This window comes from Macaca fascicularis, chromosome 19, assembly GCF_037993035.2.
Source record: "Macaca fascicularis isolate 582-1 chromosome 19, T2T-MFA8v1.1".
NCBI lineage: Eukaryota > Metazoa > Chordata > Mammalia > Primates > Cercopithecidae > Macaca > Macaca fascicularis.
In genome coordinates this window covers 8,640,087-8,658,404 of record NC_088393.1, presented here as the reverse complement: position 1 = coordinate 8,658,404, position 18,318 = coordinate 8,640,087, and the positions used below count along the sequence as shown (strand labels likewise).

At 55.8% G+C, this 18,318-nt stretch overlaps 1 protein-coding gene across 1 annotated transcript; it reads left to right on the top strand.

The window, feature by feature from the left end:
• The first annotated feature begins 316 nt into the window (after nt 1-316).
• Nucleotides 317-18,025, top strand: TIMM44 (translocase of inner mitochondrial membrane 44). Its single transcript, XM_045379906.3, has 13 exons — nt 317-379; nt 2,900-2,995; nt 6,323-6,493; nt 9,412-9,492; nt 10,214-10,363; nt 10,450-10,589; nt 10,882-10,967; nt 11,516-11,608; nt 11,695-11,819; nt 13,240-13,290; nt 16,614-16,703; nt 16,959-17,069; nt 17,441-18,025. Exons 1-13 carry the CDS (start codon nt 332-334, stop codon nt 17,558-17,560), a joined length of 1,362 nt encoding a protein of 453 aa, XP_045235841.1. The 5' UTR covers nt 317-331; the 3' UTR covers nt 17,561-18,025.
• The last annotated feature ends 293 nt before the right edge of the window (nt 18,026-18,318 follow it).

Below are 18,318 nucleotides of genomic sequence, written 5' to 3'. Positions count from 1 at the left end.
TCACCGCAGGTGACGGAATCCACGCCCCTGGGCTCCGCCCCTTCGTAGTCGCGCCCAATCACAGATCTGACCCTCCCAGGAGGGCCCGTCCCCCGGCCCACAGCCAGTCACAGGCCCCGTCCTTCCAAAACACTGCCCTATCAGAGGCCAAGCTCTCTAGGAATTACCTACCCTTTTAATGTCCCGCCCCTATGACGGACCCAATCGCAGGGCTCTCCCTCCCCGAAACCCCGCTCCCAGACCGGCGTGTCTCAGGTTTGCGCCACTCAAGGCTGAAGCGGCGGATGACGCAACCGGGCCGCGCCGCGAGAAGGTCACACGGTTCTCCAACATGGCGGCGGCGGCGGCGCTGCGGAGTGGCTGGTGCCGCTGTCCACGGGTGAGCGGCGGTGCAGTGCTAGCAGGGCGGGCTTAGAGGTCTTCTGGGCCTTCGGCCACCAAGGCTTTCTTCTCAGGCCCTTGGCCCTCGCGACCCTTGCTTGGGCTCCGTAGAAAGCTTGGGGTTGGATCGTTGGGTCAGCAGAGGCCAGGACAGGGGGCACAGAGCGTGGCCTGAGGGCGGGGACAGAGCTTACCGGGCAGGGGGCGGCGATGCGCGGAGCCTGGGAGGGAGCTGATCACCCTTCGCCCTCTGATCAGACTCCACGTGTACAGGAGAGTGAATGGTCGCCAGGGCGGCGGCGTCCGGTGGAAAAAAGTAGAGGGGAAGGCAAAAAAACGTGAACTTCACAGCTCTCGGTTAACTGCCAGGTCCGCTACCGAGAGCATTTCTTGTCTCGTTTCTTCTAACGTTCATTGTGGACGTGCGAGAGGTGGTTCACGCCCTGGCAGGCTCTTAGGTCCACAGGGCAGTGGGAGTCAAGACATGTAAGGCGCACTCAGAAAGTAGTACTTCAAATTGCTCGTGCTCTTCGCTTTTTCTTCTTCTTTTTATTTGTTTATTTTTTTTGAGACGGAGTTTCGCTCTTGTCGCCCAGTCTGGAGTGCAATGGCGCGATCTCGGCTCACTGCAACTTCTGCCTCCCGGATTCAAGCGATTCTCCTGCCTCAGCCTCAGGTGGATCACCTGAGGTCAGGAGTTCGAGATCAACTGGCCAGCATGGTGAAATCCCGTTTCTACTAAAACCCCATCTCTACTGAAAATACAAAATTAGCCGGGCGTGGTGGTGCATGCCTGTAATCCCAGCTACTCGGGAGGCTGAGGCAGGAGAATCGCTTGAACCCGGGAGGCGGAGGTTTCAGTGAGCCAAGATCATCCCACTTTACTCCAGCCTGGGTGACAGAGGGAGACTCCGTCTCAAAAAAAAAAAAAAAAGTTATCCTCAAGTAAATGCAGGAGATGGTAGGCACCTGTGTAAGTTTGGGATGTTCCATGGGGTTCTCAGAGGTAGGAGGCAGAGAACAGAGAGAAAAACGGCCCAGGAAATGTGGAAATGGTGGAGAAGTTGTATGTGGTCTTTTGACATCAACACGCCAGGTTCAGGTGCCGAGTTGAACAGGACCTTCACAGAGCTTTTTTTTAACCCCCAGTTTTTTGTGGAGGCAGGGTCTTGCTATGTTGCCCAGGCTGGTCTCAAACTCCTGAGCTCAAATGATCCTCCCGCCTCAGCCTCCCAAAGTATCGGGATTACAGGCATGAGCCACCAGCTCAGTGCCTGCACAGAACTTAAAGTTCATCATTTGGTAGGAGAATAAAGTGCCTTTTACTTTTATTTCATTTTTTTTTTCTGAGACAGAGTCTAGATCTGTCGCCCAGGCTGGAGTGCAGTGGCATGATCTCGGCTCACTGCACCCTCTGCCTCCCGGGTTTAAGCAATACTCCTGCCTCAGCCTCCCAAGTAGCTGAGGCTACAGGTGTGTGCCACCACGCCCGGCAAATTTTTGTATTTTTGGTAGAGACGGGATTTCACCATGTTGGCCAGGCTGATCTCGAATTCCTGGCTGGGTGATCCACCCACCTCAGCCTCCCAACGTGTTGGGGTCACAGGCGTGAGCCACCACACTCGGCCAGCAAGTGCCTTTTACATGAGGTCAGCCAAGTCTTTGCCCAGAGTGACTCCCCTAAATTACTCTGTTTATAGCCCAACCCTTGAGGGGGACATTGTAGGTTTATTCCAGAGTTGTCCCTGGGGACATTATCGATGTTTGTGTCTGAAAATCCAGTTCTCTCATCTTTGGAGGCTGGCAGAGATGGGGTGGGCTCACAAGAGAAGACTGCTTGCCACTAGCATAGAAGCTTAGAGTGCCTACTTTCAGACTAAGAAATTAAATTGTACTGGTACATTTAGCCTTCTTCCCCACCATAGGTTGGCATTTCCTGGGACCTGTCTATTTTCCCCCAGTTTCAGGGGCACGAGGATAGATATAGGCCCTGGAGGTACACACACAGCATTTTCTCTTTCCACCAGCTTCTACTTGCTTCTCAGACTTTGGGAAGATTACAGAGTGCCTGGCACGCATCAGGCATAAGATAAAAATTGGCCAATGAGGCCAGGTGCGGTGGCTCATGCCTGTAATCCCAGCACTTTGGAAGACTGGGGGAGGGGTGGATCACTTGAGGTCAGGAGTTCGAGACCAGCCTGGCCAACATGGCAAAAACCCTTCTCTCCTAAAAATACAAATATTAGCCATGTGTGATGGTGCATACCTGTAATTCCAGCTACTCAGGAGACTGAGGCAGGAGAATCGCTCAAACCCGGGAGATAGAGGTTGCAGTGAGCCGAGATCATATCACTGCACTCCAGCTTGGGCAACAGACTGAGACTCTGTCTCAAAAAAAAAAAAAAAAAAAAATTGGCCAGTGAGTCGCAGGCGACCCCTGCTGTTTTGTGTGTGGTCTGCTTACTTCTTGGTCAGCCTCTCGTTAGAATGGATCTTTCTCGTCTCTTCCCCCCATTAGAGATGCCTCGGCAGTGGAATCCAATTCCTTTCCAGCCACAACCTACTCCACGGGTCGACCTATCAGATGCGCCGGCCGGGCGGAGAGCTGCCACTGGTAAGTGACTCAGGATGCTCAGGCCAGCAGACACAGGGGAGGCCTGAAAATTCCGATCCCATTGGCAGGAGGGAGGTTGTGGGGCGGTGGAGGTGGCTCACACCATCTCAGTGGTGGGCCTTGTGTGTCTGGGGCCTTCTGAATGACAGATCCCAGCGTGCCTGGCCTTCTCGGTCGCAGAAACACTTGACCTGCCTCTTGCTTGATGTCATGAGGGGATAAGGTGCTGTCAGAATAGCCCGTTGTGTTGGCTGTAATGCTTGGAGGAGACCCTTGTATTGAACTGAATTCTGCTTCCCTGTGACCTCTGCCAGTGGGTGCCTCACCAAGCATGGCTATTTCCTTTCCTGGAAGATAGCCCTTTGATCATTGGTACAGTCACCTCGTCACACCCAGAACTCAGTTTATCCTGGTCACTCCTCTTCAACTGTGCTTCTGTTGGTGTCTCAGCATCATGAGGACAGAAGCCCAAAACCTGACTCCCTTCCCCAGATCGGTACATTTGGGCAGCGCACACATTCTCTCTCTCTCTCTCTCTCTCTCTCTGTCTCTCTCTGTCTCTCTCTGCGCGCCCAGAGCCTCAGCTCAGCTGCCTCTTCGCAGGCAGCTACCTACCTCTCCAGTCCCGTCCTGGGGCCATCGAGGGTGTGGGACAGGACCTGTGACTCTTCCCTTACTTGTCCAGTCCCCCGCCACACACACACACTCCCATGGTTTGTAGCCCAAGAGTCTCTGGTAGGGCTGCCATAAGGTTGTGTGATCCTGGATGGTCTTACTTAGAACTTGGGCTTCCCCTGGAAAAAGGCTAGCCAGGGTGGCATCTGAATGGGACTGCAGCCTGCTGACAGGAGGCCTGGCCACCTGTCCTGGGGAGCAGCACTGGGCTTTTTTTTTTTTTTTTTTTTAAAGACAGGGTCTCACTCTGTGGCCCAGGCTGGAGTGCAGTGGCACTATCACGGCTCACTGCAGCCTTGAACTCCTGGGCCTAAGTGATCCTCCCACCTCAGCCTCCTGAGTAGCTGGAACCACAGCTGTGTGACTCCACACCTGAGCACCAGGCTGGATGCGGCTTTCTCTTGTAGCTTGACAGGAGCCAGGGAGGGGATCCCTGGCTTGGAGCTGGTATACCCAACACAGCTGTGGAAACGTTGACCACAGGTGGCCACTTCCCCGATTTGATTATCGTATGATCATTCATTAAACTGTTTCTCTGTTTTGTTTTGTTTTGTTTTTTTGAAACAGAGCCTCACTCTGTCGTCCAGGCTGGAGTACAGTGGCAAGATCTCGGCTCACTGCAACCTCCACCCCCAGGTTCAAGCAATTCTCCTGCCTCCGCCTCCTCAGTAGCTGGGACTACAGGCACTCACCACCACACCTGGCTAATTTTTGTATTTTTAGTAGAGACAAGGTTTCACCATGTTGGCCAGGCTTGTCTTGGACTCTTGGCCTCAAGTGATCCGCCCACCTGGGCCTCCCAAAGTGCTGGGATTACAGGCGTGAAACACTGTGCCCAGCCTGCCTTTTTTTTTTTTTTTTTTTTTTTTTGAGATGGAGTCTCATTCCATCGCCCAGGCTGGAGTACAGTGGCGTGATCTCGGCTCACTGCAGCCTCCGCCTCCCATGTTCAAGCAGTTCTCCTGCCTCAGCCTCCCGAGTAGCTGGGATTACAGGCACCCACTACCACACCAAGCTAATTTTTGTATTTTTAGTAGAGACGGGGTTTCCCTGTGTTGGTTAGGCTGGTCTGGAACTCCTGACCTTAAGTGATTCGCCCACCTTGGCCTCCCAAAGTGCTGAGATAACAGGCGTGAGTCACCGCACCCAGCCTTGATTTGCTTTTACAAGGCTTTATCTTTTTGAGCAGTTTTAGGTTTACAGAAAAATCGAACAGAATGTCCAAAGAGTTGCCATGCCCCTCCTCTCCCATCCAGCACACAGTTTTCTATTCTTCACCTCCTGCATTAGTGTGGCGCATCTGTTACAATTGACTGGATGTTGATACATTATTATTAACAAACGCATAGTTTACCTTCTGGTTCCCTCTTGATGGTGTAGGTTCTCTGTGTGGCCATGATTACAGTATCATAATAGTCGTTTCACTGCCCTAAAATTTTTCTGTGTTCCCCCCACTCATCTCAGCCTCTCCCTGCCAACCCCTGGCAACCACTGATCTTTTACTGTCTCCAGAGTTTTGCCTTTTCCAGAATGTTCTATAGTTGGAATCAGACAGTATGTAGCCTTTTCAGATTAGCTTCTTTCACTTACTGTGATATGCATTTAAGGTTCTTCTATGTCTTTTCACAGCTTGAGAGCATATTTCTTGTTTTTATTATTATTATTATTATTATTATTATTATTATTTATTTTTGAGATGGAGTCTCGCTCTGTCCCCCAGGCTGGAGTGCAGTGGCACCATCTTGGCTCACTGCAGGCTCCACCTCCTGGGTTCACGCCATTCTCCTGCCTCAGCCTCCCAAGTAGCTGGGACTACAGGTGCCCGCCACCACACCCGGCTAATTTTTTGTGTTTTTAGTAGAGATGGGGTTTCACCATCTTAGCCAGGATGGTCTCAATCTTCTGATCTCTTGATCCCCCCACCTCAGCCTCCCAAAGTGCTGGGATTACAGGCATGAGCCACCGGGCCCAGTCTTTTTTAAAAATTATTTTATTTTATTTTATTTTATTTGAGATGGAGTCTCGCTCTGTCACCCAGACTGGAGTGTAGTGGCATAATCTTGGCTCACTACAGCCTCTTCCTCCCGGGTTCAAGCAATTCTCGTGCCTCAGCCTTCTTAGTAGCTGGGACTAAAGGCACACACCACCATGCCCGGCTAACTTTTGCATTTTTAGTAGAGATGAGGTTTTACCATTTTGGCCAGGCTGGTCTCAAACTCCTTACCTCAGGTAATCTGCCCACCTCAGCCTCCTAAAGTACTGGGATTACAGGCGTGAACCATCACGCCCGGCCTGTTTTTTAAATAGGGTGTTCTGTTGCCTAGGTTAGTCTCTAACTCATGGCCTCAAGCAATCCTCCCTCTTCAGCCTCCTAAAGTGCTGGTATCACAGGTGTGAGTCACTGCACCTGGCTGAGAGCTCATTTTTTTTTCAGCACTGAATAATATTCTATTGTCTGGATACACCACCCTTTTATCACCTGCTGTTTCTTTGTCTTTTATTATTATAAAAGAGATAGCTAATCATCATTAAATGTATATCAACAGAAAAGAAAACATCTAGAAAAATCCCTCAGAGTCCCTCTGTGGGGCAGTTCATTGTATGTTCTTCTAGTATGTTCTTTAAATTTTTTTTCTTGTACATTCTTTCTAGTCCAAATCATATTCTTCTGGAAACAGAAAAGGCTTTCTGTCTGGCTTGCTAGATAATGTCAAACAAGAATTAGCCAAAAACAAAGAAATGAAAGAAAGTATAAAAAAATTCCGTGACGAGGCCAGAAGGCTAGAAGAATCAGACGTGCTCCAGGAGGCCAGAAGGAAATACGTGAGTTTCTTTGCTGCTTTTTTTTTCCCCCAACCTAGGCTGGAGTGTAGTGGGGCGATCTTGGCTCACTGCAACCTACGCCTCCCAGGTTCAAGTGATTTCCCTGCTTCAGCTTCCTAAATAGCTGGGCTTACAGGCATGCACCACCACGCCTGGCTAATTTTTGTATTTTTAGTAGAGACGGGGTTTCACCATGTTGGCCAGGCTGGTCTCGAACTCCTGACCTCAAGTGATCCGCCCTCCTAAGCCTTCCAAAGTGCTAGGATGACAGGTGTGAGCCACCGCATTAGGCCCCTTTGCTTCTTACCTTTCTTGGTTGACATGTTTGTTTCCAGGGCCAGGGTTTCTCCAGGCCAGGGACAGCCAGAGGAGCTCAGAGCTGGATGGCTGGGGACAGGGTGGCTTGTGAGGAAGTGAGGTCACTGCTCTGATGCACTAGTAAGAGGGAGCCAGGGGACAGGAGCGGGTCTCCAGGCCTCTGGGTTCTGCCATGCGACCATGCAGCGTTCTGTACAGCTTGAAGCATGGTCCCCAGACCAGCAGCAGTGGCTGCTCCTGGGAGGGGATGAGCAGTGCAGAGGCTCACACCCTCCTAAACTGCCAGGCCAGCACCTGCATCTTCACAGGCCCCCAGGCACTTCATGCACACCAGCTTTGGGCTGCAGCACTCCTGAGAGCTCCCAGCTGTAGCCCTCTGAGTGGAGCCGGGTGGAAACTGGGTGATGGCGCTGGTATTTTATTTTATTTTATTTTATTTTATTTTGTTTTATTTTATTTTATTTCGTTTTGTTTTGTTTTATGAGATGGAGTCTTGCTGTGTCACCCAGGCTGGAGTGCAGTGGCGCCATCTTGGCTCACTTCAACCTCTGGCTCCTGGGTTCAGATGATTCTCCTGCCTCAGCCTCCCAGGTAGCTGGGATTACAGGCGCCCGCCACCACACCGAGCTGATTTTTTGTTGTTGTTGTTTTCTGAGACAGTCTTACTCTGTTGCCCAGGCTGGAGTGCAGTGGTACGATTTGGCTCACCACAACCTCTGCCTCCTAGGCTCAAGCAATTCTCCTGCCTCAGCCTCCTGCGTAGCTAGGATTACAGGCACGTACCACTACCACCCAGCTAATTTTTGTATTTTTAGTAAAGATAGGGTTTCACCATGTTGGCCAGGCTGGCCTTGAACTCCTGACCTCAAATGATCCACCTGCCTTGGCCTCCCAGAGTGTTGAGATTACAGGCGTGAGCCACCGCGCCCAGCCCTGTATTTCTTTTTGTAGAGATGGGATTTCTTCACCATGTTGGCCAGGCTGGTCTCAAACTCCTGGCCTCAAGTGATCTGCCCGTCTCAGGTTCCCAAAGTGCTGGGATTACGGGTGTGAGCCACTGCTCCCAGCCTGTGATTATTAATTGTGACTTCTCTTCTTGAGCAGCTGCCAAGCCCTGGCTTCTGGGAATGGCTCTGCATTCCTTTATTTGTAAGGGCCCTGCGAGGCGGGTACCGTGTCCCATCTTAGCAGTGAGCGCTGAGCCTCGGAGATGCACCTGCCACGGGACCCGTGGAATTTGGTTTGGTTTGGTTTAGTTTGTGGTTTTTTTTGTTTGTTTTTTGTTTTTCTCTTTTGAGATGGAGTTCCGCTCTGTCACCCAGGCTGGAGTGCAGTGGTTTGGTCTCAGTTCACTGCAACCTCTGCCTCCCTGGGTTCAAGCGATTCTCCTGCCTCAGCCTCTCGAGTAGCTGGGATTAGAGGCGTGTGCCACCACGCCCGGCTAATTTTTGTGTTTTTAGTAGAGATGGGGTTTCATCACGTTGGCCAGGCTGGTGTTGAACTCCTGACCTCAGGTGATTCATCCACCTTGGCCTCCCAGAGTGCTGGGATTACAGGCATGAGCCACCGTGCCCAGCCTAGTTTGGTTTTTTGAGACAGGGTCTTGCTCTGTCACCCTGGCTGGAGTGCAGTGGTGTGATCACAGCTTACTGCAGTCCTGACCTTCCCATGTTCAGGTGATTCTCCCACCTCAGCCTCCTGAGTAGCTGTGACTAAAGGCATAGGATACCACATCTGGCTAATTTTTTTATGTTTCTAGAGACAGGGTCTCTCCATGTTGCCTGTGCTGGTCTCGAACTCCTGGGCTCAAGTGATCCTCCCATCTCAGCTTCCCAAAGAGCTGGGACTACAGCTCACATGCCCAGCCCTTCTTTATCATGAATGCAGGGGTCATCTGAAGACAGAGCAGGCTGAGTTTGGAGTGGGATGGATGGGGCGGGAGACGTAAGACCAAGCTGTGGTGGCTGGAGGCTGGATGAGGGGCACGGTGATGACAAGCAAGGCCACCTCCTACCACTGAGTGAAAGGCGAAGGCTGGGCCTCCTGTTCTCAGGTGGTAGCTGCCAAGCAGGGGCCCAAGTCTGCCGGCCTCTGGGCACGGAGCTTACCATTGCAGAGACCCTCAATCCAAGCCATATGGGCAGCCGGGGGCCCTGGAGGCAGCGCGTGCTGGCAGGTGCGGGGACGGAGGGGCTGCTGAGAAAATGCCTCTTGGACCTTTGGCTATAAGAGAAATGTCACTGCCGTGTCAGAACACACAGACTTAAAGACACAATGCTTGGCCAGGCACAGTGGCTCACGGCTGTAATCCCAGCACTTTGGGAGGCTGAGGCAGGTGGATCACTTGAGGTTAGAAATTTCAGACCAGCCTGGCCAACGTAGTAAAACCCTGTCTACTGAAAATACAAAAATTAGCCAGGCATGGTGGCGGGCCCTGTAATCCCAGCTACTTGGGAAGGTAGGGCAGGAAAATCACTTGAACCTGGGTGGAGGAGGTTGCAGTGAGCTGAGGTCATGCCACTGCACTCCAGTCTGGGCAACGGAGTGATACGTCGTCTCAAAAAAAAAAAAAAAAAAAGGACACAATGCTCTTTACCTAGAAAACCATCGAGTCAGAAACCATGCGGACGAGCGAGGTGCTACGGAAGAAGCTTGGGGAGCTGACGGGCACCGTGAAGGAGGTAACAGTGCCATGCCTGCCTGGAGCTGCTGGGGCTATCAAAGTCCCCCGGCCGCTGGAGGCTGGAGGAAGAGTGGGATCCTGGGTGGGGGCGGCTTGGCAGCAGTGGGTGGCATGGGGCGTGCTGCCACCCTCGTGAAGGTTTCAGGAGTTCTGGGCACACGCAGGGTGAGGTCAGACTGGGAACCTTGCATGACAGTTGACCCAGTAAGTCGGCAGCAGTAAGTGCTACTAGCCAGGACTCGAGGAGAACATGAAAATGTTTTTCCTGCCTAAAAATAGGAGGGGAGGGGCCGCTTCCACTGCCTCCCGAGGGTAGAGGCAGGAGCGAGGATTCCTGGGGTGCTGCGGGCTCTCCTCTGTTGCCTGTTCTGTCCAACTTTGTCCAGCATGGGGCGCCCTGCCCGCCCTTCTTTCCCTGGGATCCCCTCCTTGGGAATCCTTGCTGCCACGCAGTTCCCGGGTCTCCAGAGGACTCCTCCCCATTTTGGAGAGGGGCCAGTTGACCCAGCGTCTCAGTCAGAGCCCAGGGGCCAGCACCCGGAAGCCATGGCGGTGTTCTCACGGCTCTGGGGGTTCCGCGCACCACAGGAGCACAGAAGGCCTCTGCCGGCCTCAGGGAGCCAGATCTGCCCTTCTCTCTGGCAGGAATTAATTCCTTCTGCCCACCCTCTGCCCCCGGGGCCGGTGCCAATGCCCCCTCTCTGTGTCTGTCTCAGTAGAGCCTTCATGAAGTCAGTAAAAGTGATCTGGGCCGGAAAATCAAGGAGGGTGTGGAAGAAGCGGCCAAGACAGCCAAGCAGTCAGCCGAGTCGGTATCCAAAGGTGGGGAGAAGCTGGGCAGGACGGCGGCCTTCAGAGCCCTCTCCCAGGTGAGCCCAGGCCTGGGCCAGGGCGTGCAGCCTGGGGCGGCTGAACCCCAGACACCCAGCCCAGCCCCGCTGTGCCTCCCTGGCAGGGGGTGGAGTCGGTGAAGAAGGAAATTGACGACAGCGTCCTGGGGCAGACCGGGCCCTACCGGAGGCCGCAGCGACTCCGGAAGAGAACGGAGTTTTCGGGAGAGAAGTTCAAGGAGGAGAAAGTGTTTGAGCCAAATGAGTAGGTGCCAGCCTGTGGCCCTCGCTGCCCCCATTTTGGGCAGCTTTCACTGCTGTCTATTTCGGGCGCCCACCAATGGTTCCCTCCTGGGTCCGTTTCTTGAGTTTGCCTTTTGCCCAAGGTTCCCGGTTCCCTCGAATTTGAGGGTGAGAGGTAAGGGCGGGGTCCTCAGAGCCCCTAGGTTTGAGGTCTCAGCTGCCTGCTGTCCTCTGCTGCCCCTCCCTGCAGCCACAGGAGGGCACAGGGTGGCCCCGGCGCCGCCGCTCACCCCAGCGCCCACTCTCTTCCCCAGGGAGGCCCTGGGGGTGGTGCTGCACAAGGACTCCAAGTGGTACCAGCAGTGGAAGGACTTCAAGGAGAACAACGTGGTGTTTAACCGTGAGTGCGGGTGTCTCGGAGGGCAGGTGACCGTGTCCCGGGCAGTCGGCGGACCGCAGGGTGATCCTGCATTGGGCACAAGACAGAGCCCCGTTTTGCAGAGGAGGAGGCCAGGGTCAGAGTGGGCCGGTCACTTCTTTGCGGTCACCTGATGGTGCGGTGTACATTCTGCCGCCAGAAGCCAGGCGCTCCCTCATAAGCACAGTCAGGGCCCCGAAATGAGCCGCAGGCCCCTGTCCCTTGTCCTGTGCGGACTGCTAGAGGCCTGTGTTTCCTTTGTAGTGAAAGCAACAGCCAGCAGGGTGGCGGCCCATAACTTACACAGCCCCGCTAGGGCCGCAGCTGAGGTGCCTCTGCGCCTGGCCAGGTAGGTGGGCAGGCAGCGGTCCCCAAGCACAGATGAGGATGCAGGCCCACAGCCGTCCCCTCCCTGACCCCACCCGTCAGGGTGGATCCCGCAGGGGCCACAGAGAGCCCCTGGAAGCTGTGAGGGAGGGCCGTGTTTCTGGAAGGGGCCCCTTCTCCAGCACCTGCCCTGTCATCCACAGGGTTCTTCGAGATGAAGATGAAGTATGATGAAAGCGACAACGCGTTCATCCGGGCATCCCGGGCCCTTACGGACAAGGTCACCGACTTGCTGGGTGAGTGAGTCATCCCTGGACCCCGAAGGCTGGTGGTGGGGTGGGGTCCCTGGCCCTCCCTAAACTCCCGGCTCCGCTCCCTGCAGGGGGCCTGTTCTCCAAGACAGAGATGTCGGAGGTGCTCACAGAGATCCTCCGGGTGGACCCAGCCTTTGACAAGGACCGGTTTCTGAAGCAGTGCGAGAACGACATCATCCCCAATGTCCTGGAGGTGGGTGCCGCGCCCCCAGGAACCCTCCCAGGTGGCAGGTCCTGGCTCCACCACCTCCCCCGCCCCAGCCAGCACCCTGGGTGCTGCCAGGGAACTCCGCTGCCGAGGCTGTTTTCTGAGGAGGCTGGTTGCACACGGGCTCCTGCCTGGCTGCAGCTGCCCCAGAGCTATGCCCGAAGCCCTTCCTGGGCCTTCCTGGCACCTCCAGTGCCTCCAGGTGCCGTTTCCCTCACTCCCCCTGCCTGAGGCTGTTGTTCCCTTGAGGTTGCTGGGAGCAGCTGCTGGAGTCTAGGGTTTATTTCAGGTGCCTGGAGCCCCTCGCCCCTTGGGAGAAGTGGGCGTCCGTCCTCAGACATCAGAGCTGGCCCCAGGCCACCTCTGACCCAGACCTGCAGCCAAGGGGGTTCCCTCACGGTGCCGTCCCTGGCAACCAGAGCCTCGTTGGGCTTATAGATGAGGGTATCTTGCTCAGGGTCATGCTGCAGCCCGCCCCCTATAAGCCTCTCCCTGAGGTCGGCGGCCTCTTGTCTTCCCTGCTGCTTCTGCCTCTCTGCAGCCCCCAGGATGCAGGAGGAGCCTGGACACCTTCGGCCCAGTCGGGCCAGGCCTCTGGAAGGCCGTTCATGGGACTCTCCATCCTCGGCCCCGCTGGCCGCCGCCCAACGTCCCCTTCCTCCTCCAGTTTCCCGTATCCTTCCCGCCACTTCAGGCAGGGCTGGGAGGCGGTGCAGATGGGCGCCATGCCCCAGAACAGCAGCCTGAGCACCGCGGCGCCTTCCGGGCTGGGTGGTGGGAGCCGAGTGTTCTGGCCACCCGCCCCCTGCTGCTCACAGTTTTCACCACCAGCATCCGGCGCCTTCCCGCTCTTCTCCCCGCTTCAGGCGCCTCCCTCCCCCGCATCGGATCCGGCCCAGGCTCTGGGATGCTGTGGAAGCCGCTCCCAGCCCAGTCCCGCCCCCTGCAGCCCACCCTTCCTCTCGCTGCCCCCAGCCGTTAGGAGGCAGCCGGTCCCATGGTGGGCCTTGCAGTCCGAAATGTGGTCCCGCGGGAGACAGAGGACATGGGCTCACTGCGGGAACCGGAGTGTGGGTCCTCATCTCCCTGGCTTGGATTCCTGACCAGGCTGAAAGCTGGGTCCCCAGCTAGACCCCTGGTTCCACGGGGTCCCCCCCGGGTGCCTCCTGGGTGGTCATCCGCAGGCTGCCCTCCGCCTGTGCCCAGGCCAGAGCCAGGCACTCACACCAGCAGGGACGGGCCTGGGGAGGGACACCCAGTGCCATAGCTTCACCTGTGCCCCACAGGTGGCAGCTGGGGGTGTCCAAGGAAACCCCCCGCACCACTGGAGAATGTTCCTAGGACCTCGCCTGCCGCCTGAAAAGCCCACTCTTGTTCTGGTGCTTATTTTCCCCTTCCTTTTTAGGCCATGATTTCTGGAGAGCTTGACATTCTCAAAGACTGGTGCTATGAAGCTGTGAGTACTTCCTTTTTTTGTTTTTTTTAAGGCCTAAAAAATCACCATGGAGAAGTTCCATTTCGGTGGCTCCGTTAGGGTAGCTCCCGACAGGCAGGACCTGGGCTCCTGGTGGGGATCCTCACGTCTCACCCTCCGAGAGCCTGACACTGCCCCCCCCGACCTTCCATTCCTCAGCGTGTTACACATCTGGGCTCTCAGGCTGGACACCGGGTCACCCGCCAGTCCTTTGCTCCCAGACTGTAAACTCGGTTAGGGAGAATCCTTCTCTGGGCTGGTGTCTAAGAGATGGCTGGCTGGGGGTGTCCCCTGGGCCTGTGAAAGATCACAAAGCCGCCAATTTTACTGGGCCTTTTTTTTTTCCTCCAATCTTAAAATAATTTTGGTTAGGTCTGGGCCACCCCATGCCTTCAATCCCAGCAGCCCAAGGTGTTTGAGCCCAGGCATTCAAGACTAGCCTGGGAAACAGCAAGATGTCGTCTCTACAAAAAAAATTTTAAAGTTTTGTTTTTTTTTTTTTTTTTTTTTTGAGGCGGAGTCTGCTCTGTCGCCCAGGCTGGAGTGCAGTGGCGCGATCTCGGCTCACTGCAAGCTCCGCCTCCCGGGTTCCCGCCATTCTCCTGCCTCAGCCTCCCGAGTAGCTGGGACTACAGGCGCCGCCACCACGCCCGGCTAATTTTTTTGTATTTTTAGTGGAGACGGGGTTTCATTGTGTTAGCCAGGATGGTCTCGATCTCCTGACCTCGTGATCCGCCCGCCTCGGCCTCCCAAAGTGTTGGGATTACAGGCTTGAGCCACCGCGCCCGGCCTACAGAAAAAAATTTTAAATGAGCCAAGTGGCCAGGCACAGCAACTCACGCCTGTAATCCCAGCACTTTGGGAGGCTGAGGCAGGCGGATCACTTGAGGTCAGGAGTTCGAGACCAGCCTGGGCAACATGGTGAAACCCCATCTCTACCAAAATAAAAAATTAGCCAGGCATGCTGGTGCACGTCTGTAATCCCAGCTACTGGGGAGGCTGAGGCAGTAGAATTGCTTAAATCCAGGAGGCGGAGGTTGCAGTGAGCCAAGGTCGTGCTACTGTACTTTAGCCTGGGCAACAGAGCAAGATTCTGTCTCCAAAAAAGAAAAAAATGAGCCAAGCGTGGTGGCAGGCACCTGTTGTCCCATCTATTAGAGAGGCTGAGGTGGGAGGATCACTTGAGCCCAGGAGGTCAAGGCTGCAGTGAGTCATCGCACCACAGCACTCCAGCCTGGGCGACAGAGCAAGATACTGTCACTAAGGAAATGATAGGCCGGGCGTGTTGGCTCACGCCTGTAGTCCCAGCACTTTGGGAGGCTGAGGTGGGCATATCGCCTGAGGTCAGGAGTTCCAGACCAGTCTGGCCCACATGGTGAAACCCCATCTCTACTAAAAATACAAAAATTAGCCAGGCCTGGTGTTGGACACCTGTAGTCCCAGCTACTCAGGAGGCTGAGGCAGGAGAACTGCTTGAACCCAGGAGGCAGAGGTTGCAGTGAGCCGAGATTGCGCCACTGCACTCCAGCCTGGGTGACAGAGCGAGACTGTCTGGAAAAAAAATACAAAGGAAATAATAATTTTAGTGAAAGAGAGTCCCAGGAGAGGCGATTGCAGCCGTGAAGCAAAATGAGGTCTTCAGGGGCCTGACTGCCCTGTTTCTGATGGCTGCAGTGGCCTGGGGTGCATGCTGGGGCGGGGGGTCAGGGAGAGTGTGGGTCTCCCACATGGCTGTGGGGGCTGGGAGCCAAGTGGGGCTTGAAGGCGTCACCCACCCCACTTCCCAGGCCAGAGCAGAGTACTGTGCTCACCTCCCAGGAGTCGTGAGAATGAAGTGTGATCACAGAAACCAGGGCAGTGCTGGCCTCGGGCCAGAGGGAACCCGCAGAGGTAACCCTGGTAACCAAACAGCCCCTGGAAGGGTGGGGGGAGCTTTCATCGGTGACCCGGGGCCGCCACCTATGGGGGCGCAGGTGAGGTTATGGCACTGGGTGCCCCGCCCCAGGCCCTGGGGAGCCTCCAGGGCATGCCGAGTTTCCCGGACCCATTAGCTGCCCTCACGACACGATCCTGAAACATAGATCCAAACAAAACATCGATGGTCTTCCCACACAGGAAGGAGCTGTGTGTCCTGATGAGGCCCCAATTGCTTCTTGGAGTCAAAGCTTGGGGTTCGGGGGCCACCAGCAGCACCGCGTACCTGGGGTCCGGTCCAGCTGTCTGCCCCATCCCTGGCAGCCTCCCTATCCCTGCCCCAGTCCATCCCCGTGGGGCTCCCAGCTTCCGTCTCCTCAGGCCACCTCATCTCACCCTATTCGCTCCCCGACCTATGTGTTTCTTTCCCCGGCTGCTTCGTATTCAGCGATCCAGAATCTTTCTTGGCTGATTCTATTCTGCACCCAGCTCATAAACAACTTGGGAAAAGCAGAGGAGAAGATGTCAGGTTTTCTTTTTCAATACTCCCCTGCATGGTGACTAATCCAGCAGGCATTTATGAGTTGCGATGTAGATTTTTTTTTTTTTTTGGCGTTTTTTTTTGTTTTGGTGTTTCTCGTTTTTTTTTTGTTTTTTTGTTTTGTTTTTACCTTGGGACCATTGCGCCACAGCTGGCTCGCTTTGCCGGGGAGCTGCTGGTGCCCTGGAAACAGCTGAAGCTCCAGCCACATCCACAGAAGTGTTTTTAAAATGTCACCTTTAAGAAACCGAACAAGTAGGATTGGCTCTGGGTTTTTTTTTTCCTCCCCTCCGCGGATCAGTCATTTCCATAAAAAGTAGATGCTATCGGAACATCTCATGGTTTCATGCCAAGCCCAGAGAAACCTCCAGTGAAAACGTGTCTTGGGGGCTGCTTCCTGTGCCTGGCACAGGCGCAAGGGGGTTGAGGGTGACACTGGGGGCTGGTCAGTGACAGAGGCAGCCTCGGGCTGAGGACAGATCCTAGAAGAGGCGTTTGATCTCAGGCCAAGATTCAGAGTGTGGTGAATATGGAAGTATTAAAGATCAGCCAAGGGGCCGCCAGCTTAGCTCTGGGAGTGGATTTGGGATTTTGTTCCAAGAGAATCACCCACTTTGCTGATTAATCCTGTTTTCATTGGGTCATCTGGATAGAGTGTGGTTCCCAGGAGAGGGAAATGTGTGATCTGGGCCAGTAAGTGGGTGGCACCTGCCTTCCCACTTGGACTTGGGTTCTTGGCCTCTGCCATTGCTGGCTGGCGGCAGGGCGCCAGGGCATGTGGGCAGCGGCTCTGTGTGGCGTGGCGCCTGTCCTGGCGGCATCACGCAGACGTGTCGGCCTCTCATTGCAGACTTACAGCCAGCTGGCCTACCCCATCCAGCAGGCCAAGGCGCTGGGTCTCCAGTTCCATTCTCGCATCCTAGACATTGACAACATTGACGTAAGCACCTCTCTCAGTAGGGGCCCGGGCCACCATCGGGGGTGGGAACTATGGCCCAGACAGGGCCCAGGAGGTGGCCTTGCCAGGGGCTGGGGGCCACGTGCTGATCCGAGAGGTCTTGGGCTTGTCCCAGGGGAGGGTCTCAAGGGAGGCCTGGGCCTGGTCTGAGAGGCAGGGCCCACGGGGAGGGCCTGGTGCTGGAGCCTTCTCCCAGCAGGGCCGTCCTCTGAGGCCCACCTCTCGGCCCCTCTGCAGCTGGCCATGGGCAAGATGATGGAGCCGGGGCCGGTGCTCATCATCACTTTCCAGGCGCAGCTGGTGATGGTGGTCCGGAACCCTAAAGGCGAGGTGGTGGAGGGCGACCCGGTGAGTGCAGAGCGGGACGGGGCGGGCAGACGGCACCGCCTGTCCCCAAGATCTGTGTGTGGCCATCCGGCAGGGACTCCGGCTCAGAGCCCCGAAGCCCTGGGACTGGGTGGGGATGCGGAGAAACTCCTGGGCCAGAGTTTGGGGTTGAGGGAGGTTGGAGACCAGCAGACCTGTCTTTTTTTTTTTTTTTTTTTTTTTTTTTTACTGAGGCCTGAGTGGTTCCTGAGTCTAGGCAATTGTGCTGGCCTCTGCTCCCAGCCCCCCGGGGAGGTTGCCGGTGGCTCCTGCCCCACAGAGCCTGGCCCCTCCCAGAGCCGCCTGGGTTGTCTCACCCCTCTCAACGGCACCCTTCCCACCCCACCCTGCAGGACAAGGTGCTGCGGATGCTGTACGTGTGGGCGCTCTGCCGAGACCAGGACGAGCTCAACCCCTACGCCGCCTGGCGGCTCCTGGACATCTCAGCCTCCAGCACCGAGCAGATCCTCTGAGTGCGGTGCCACAGCCAGGGAGCCCCGGGCTGGGTCATCAGGCACAGAGGCACCACGACACCCCCTGCAGCAACTCCAGACCTCTGGGAACAAGACTGCGGGCTCTGCCCCCAGCTCTGCCAGAAGAGCTGCAAGACCAGCTGGCCGGGGAGGGGACAACGGGCTGCTGCAGGTGCCTGGCAGCTGGAGACACTCCCCCCAGGGCCGGCCCCTGCCCTGTTGCTCTGCCCTGCAGGGGTCCCGGTGCCTGGTCACCTGGGGTGCACACAGGCCACCCAGTGCCAAGAGGCCCCAGGGCCCAGGGACTCCCTCCACAGCAGGGTGGGACCCGGGACCTACTGCTCAGTGGCCCGCTGGCCACGTCAGCTAAGCCACTTTAGGTCCATTTTTTATTTTAACAGTGCTCTTCCATTCTGTGCGTAAGCCCGAGATTTGGAAAGAATAAAACCGAATTGCAGAAGAGCAGCTCCGGAGTCTGAAGTGTCTTCTCTGGCGCGGGAGTGGCCGGGGCGAGGGTGGGGGTGGGAGCGGGCGGCTGCTCTGGGAGGCGGTCAAGGTCGAGCGAGGAACTGCAGCCGCAGTGGGTGGACGCCTTGCCCAGGGCTGGACCCTGGGTTGGAAGACAAGGCCCGTGACAGACAAAACTAGGGGGACTTACTCATCCCAGTGACCTGCCTGGGCTCTCTGAGGATTGAGGTCCCCAGGGCCAGGGGAGCTTGAGTGCCCATATGAGTGTTTTAGGGACACTGAGGTCCCCC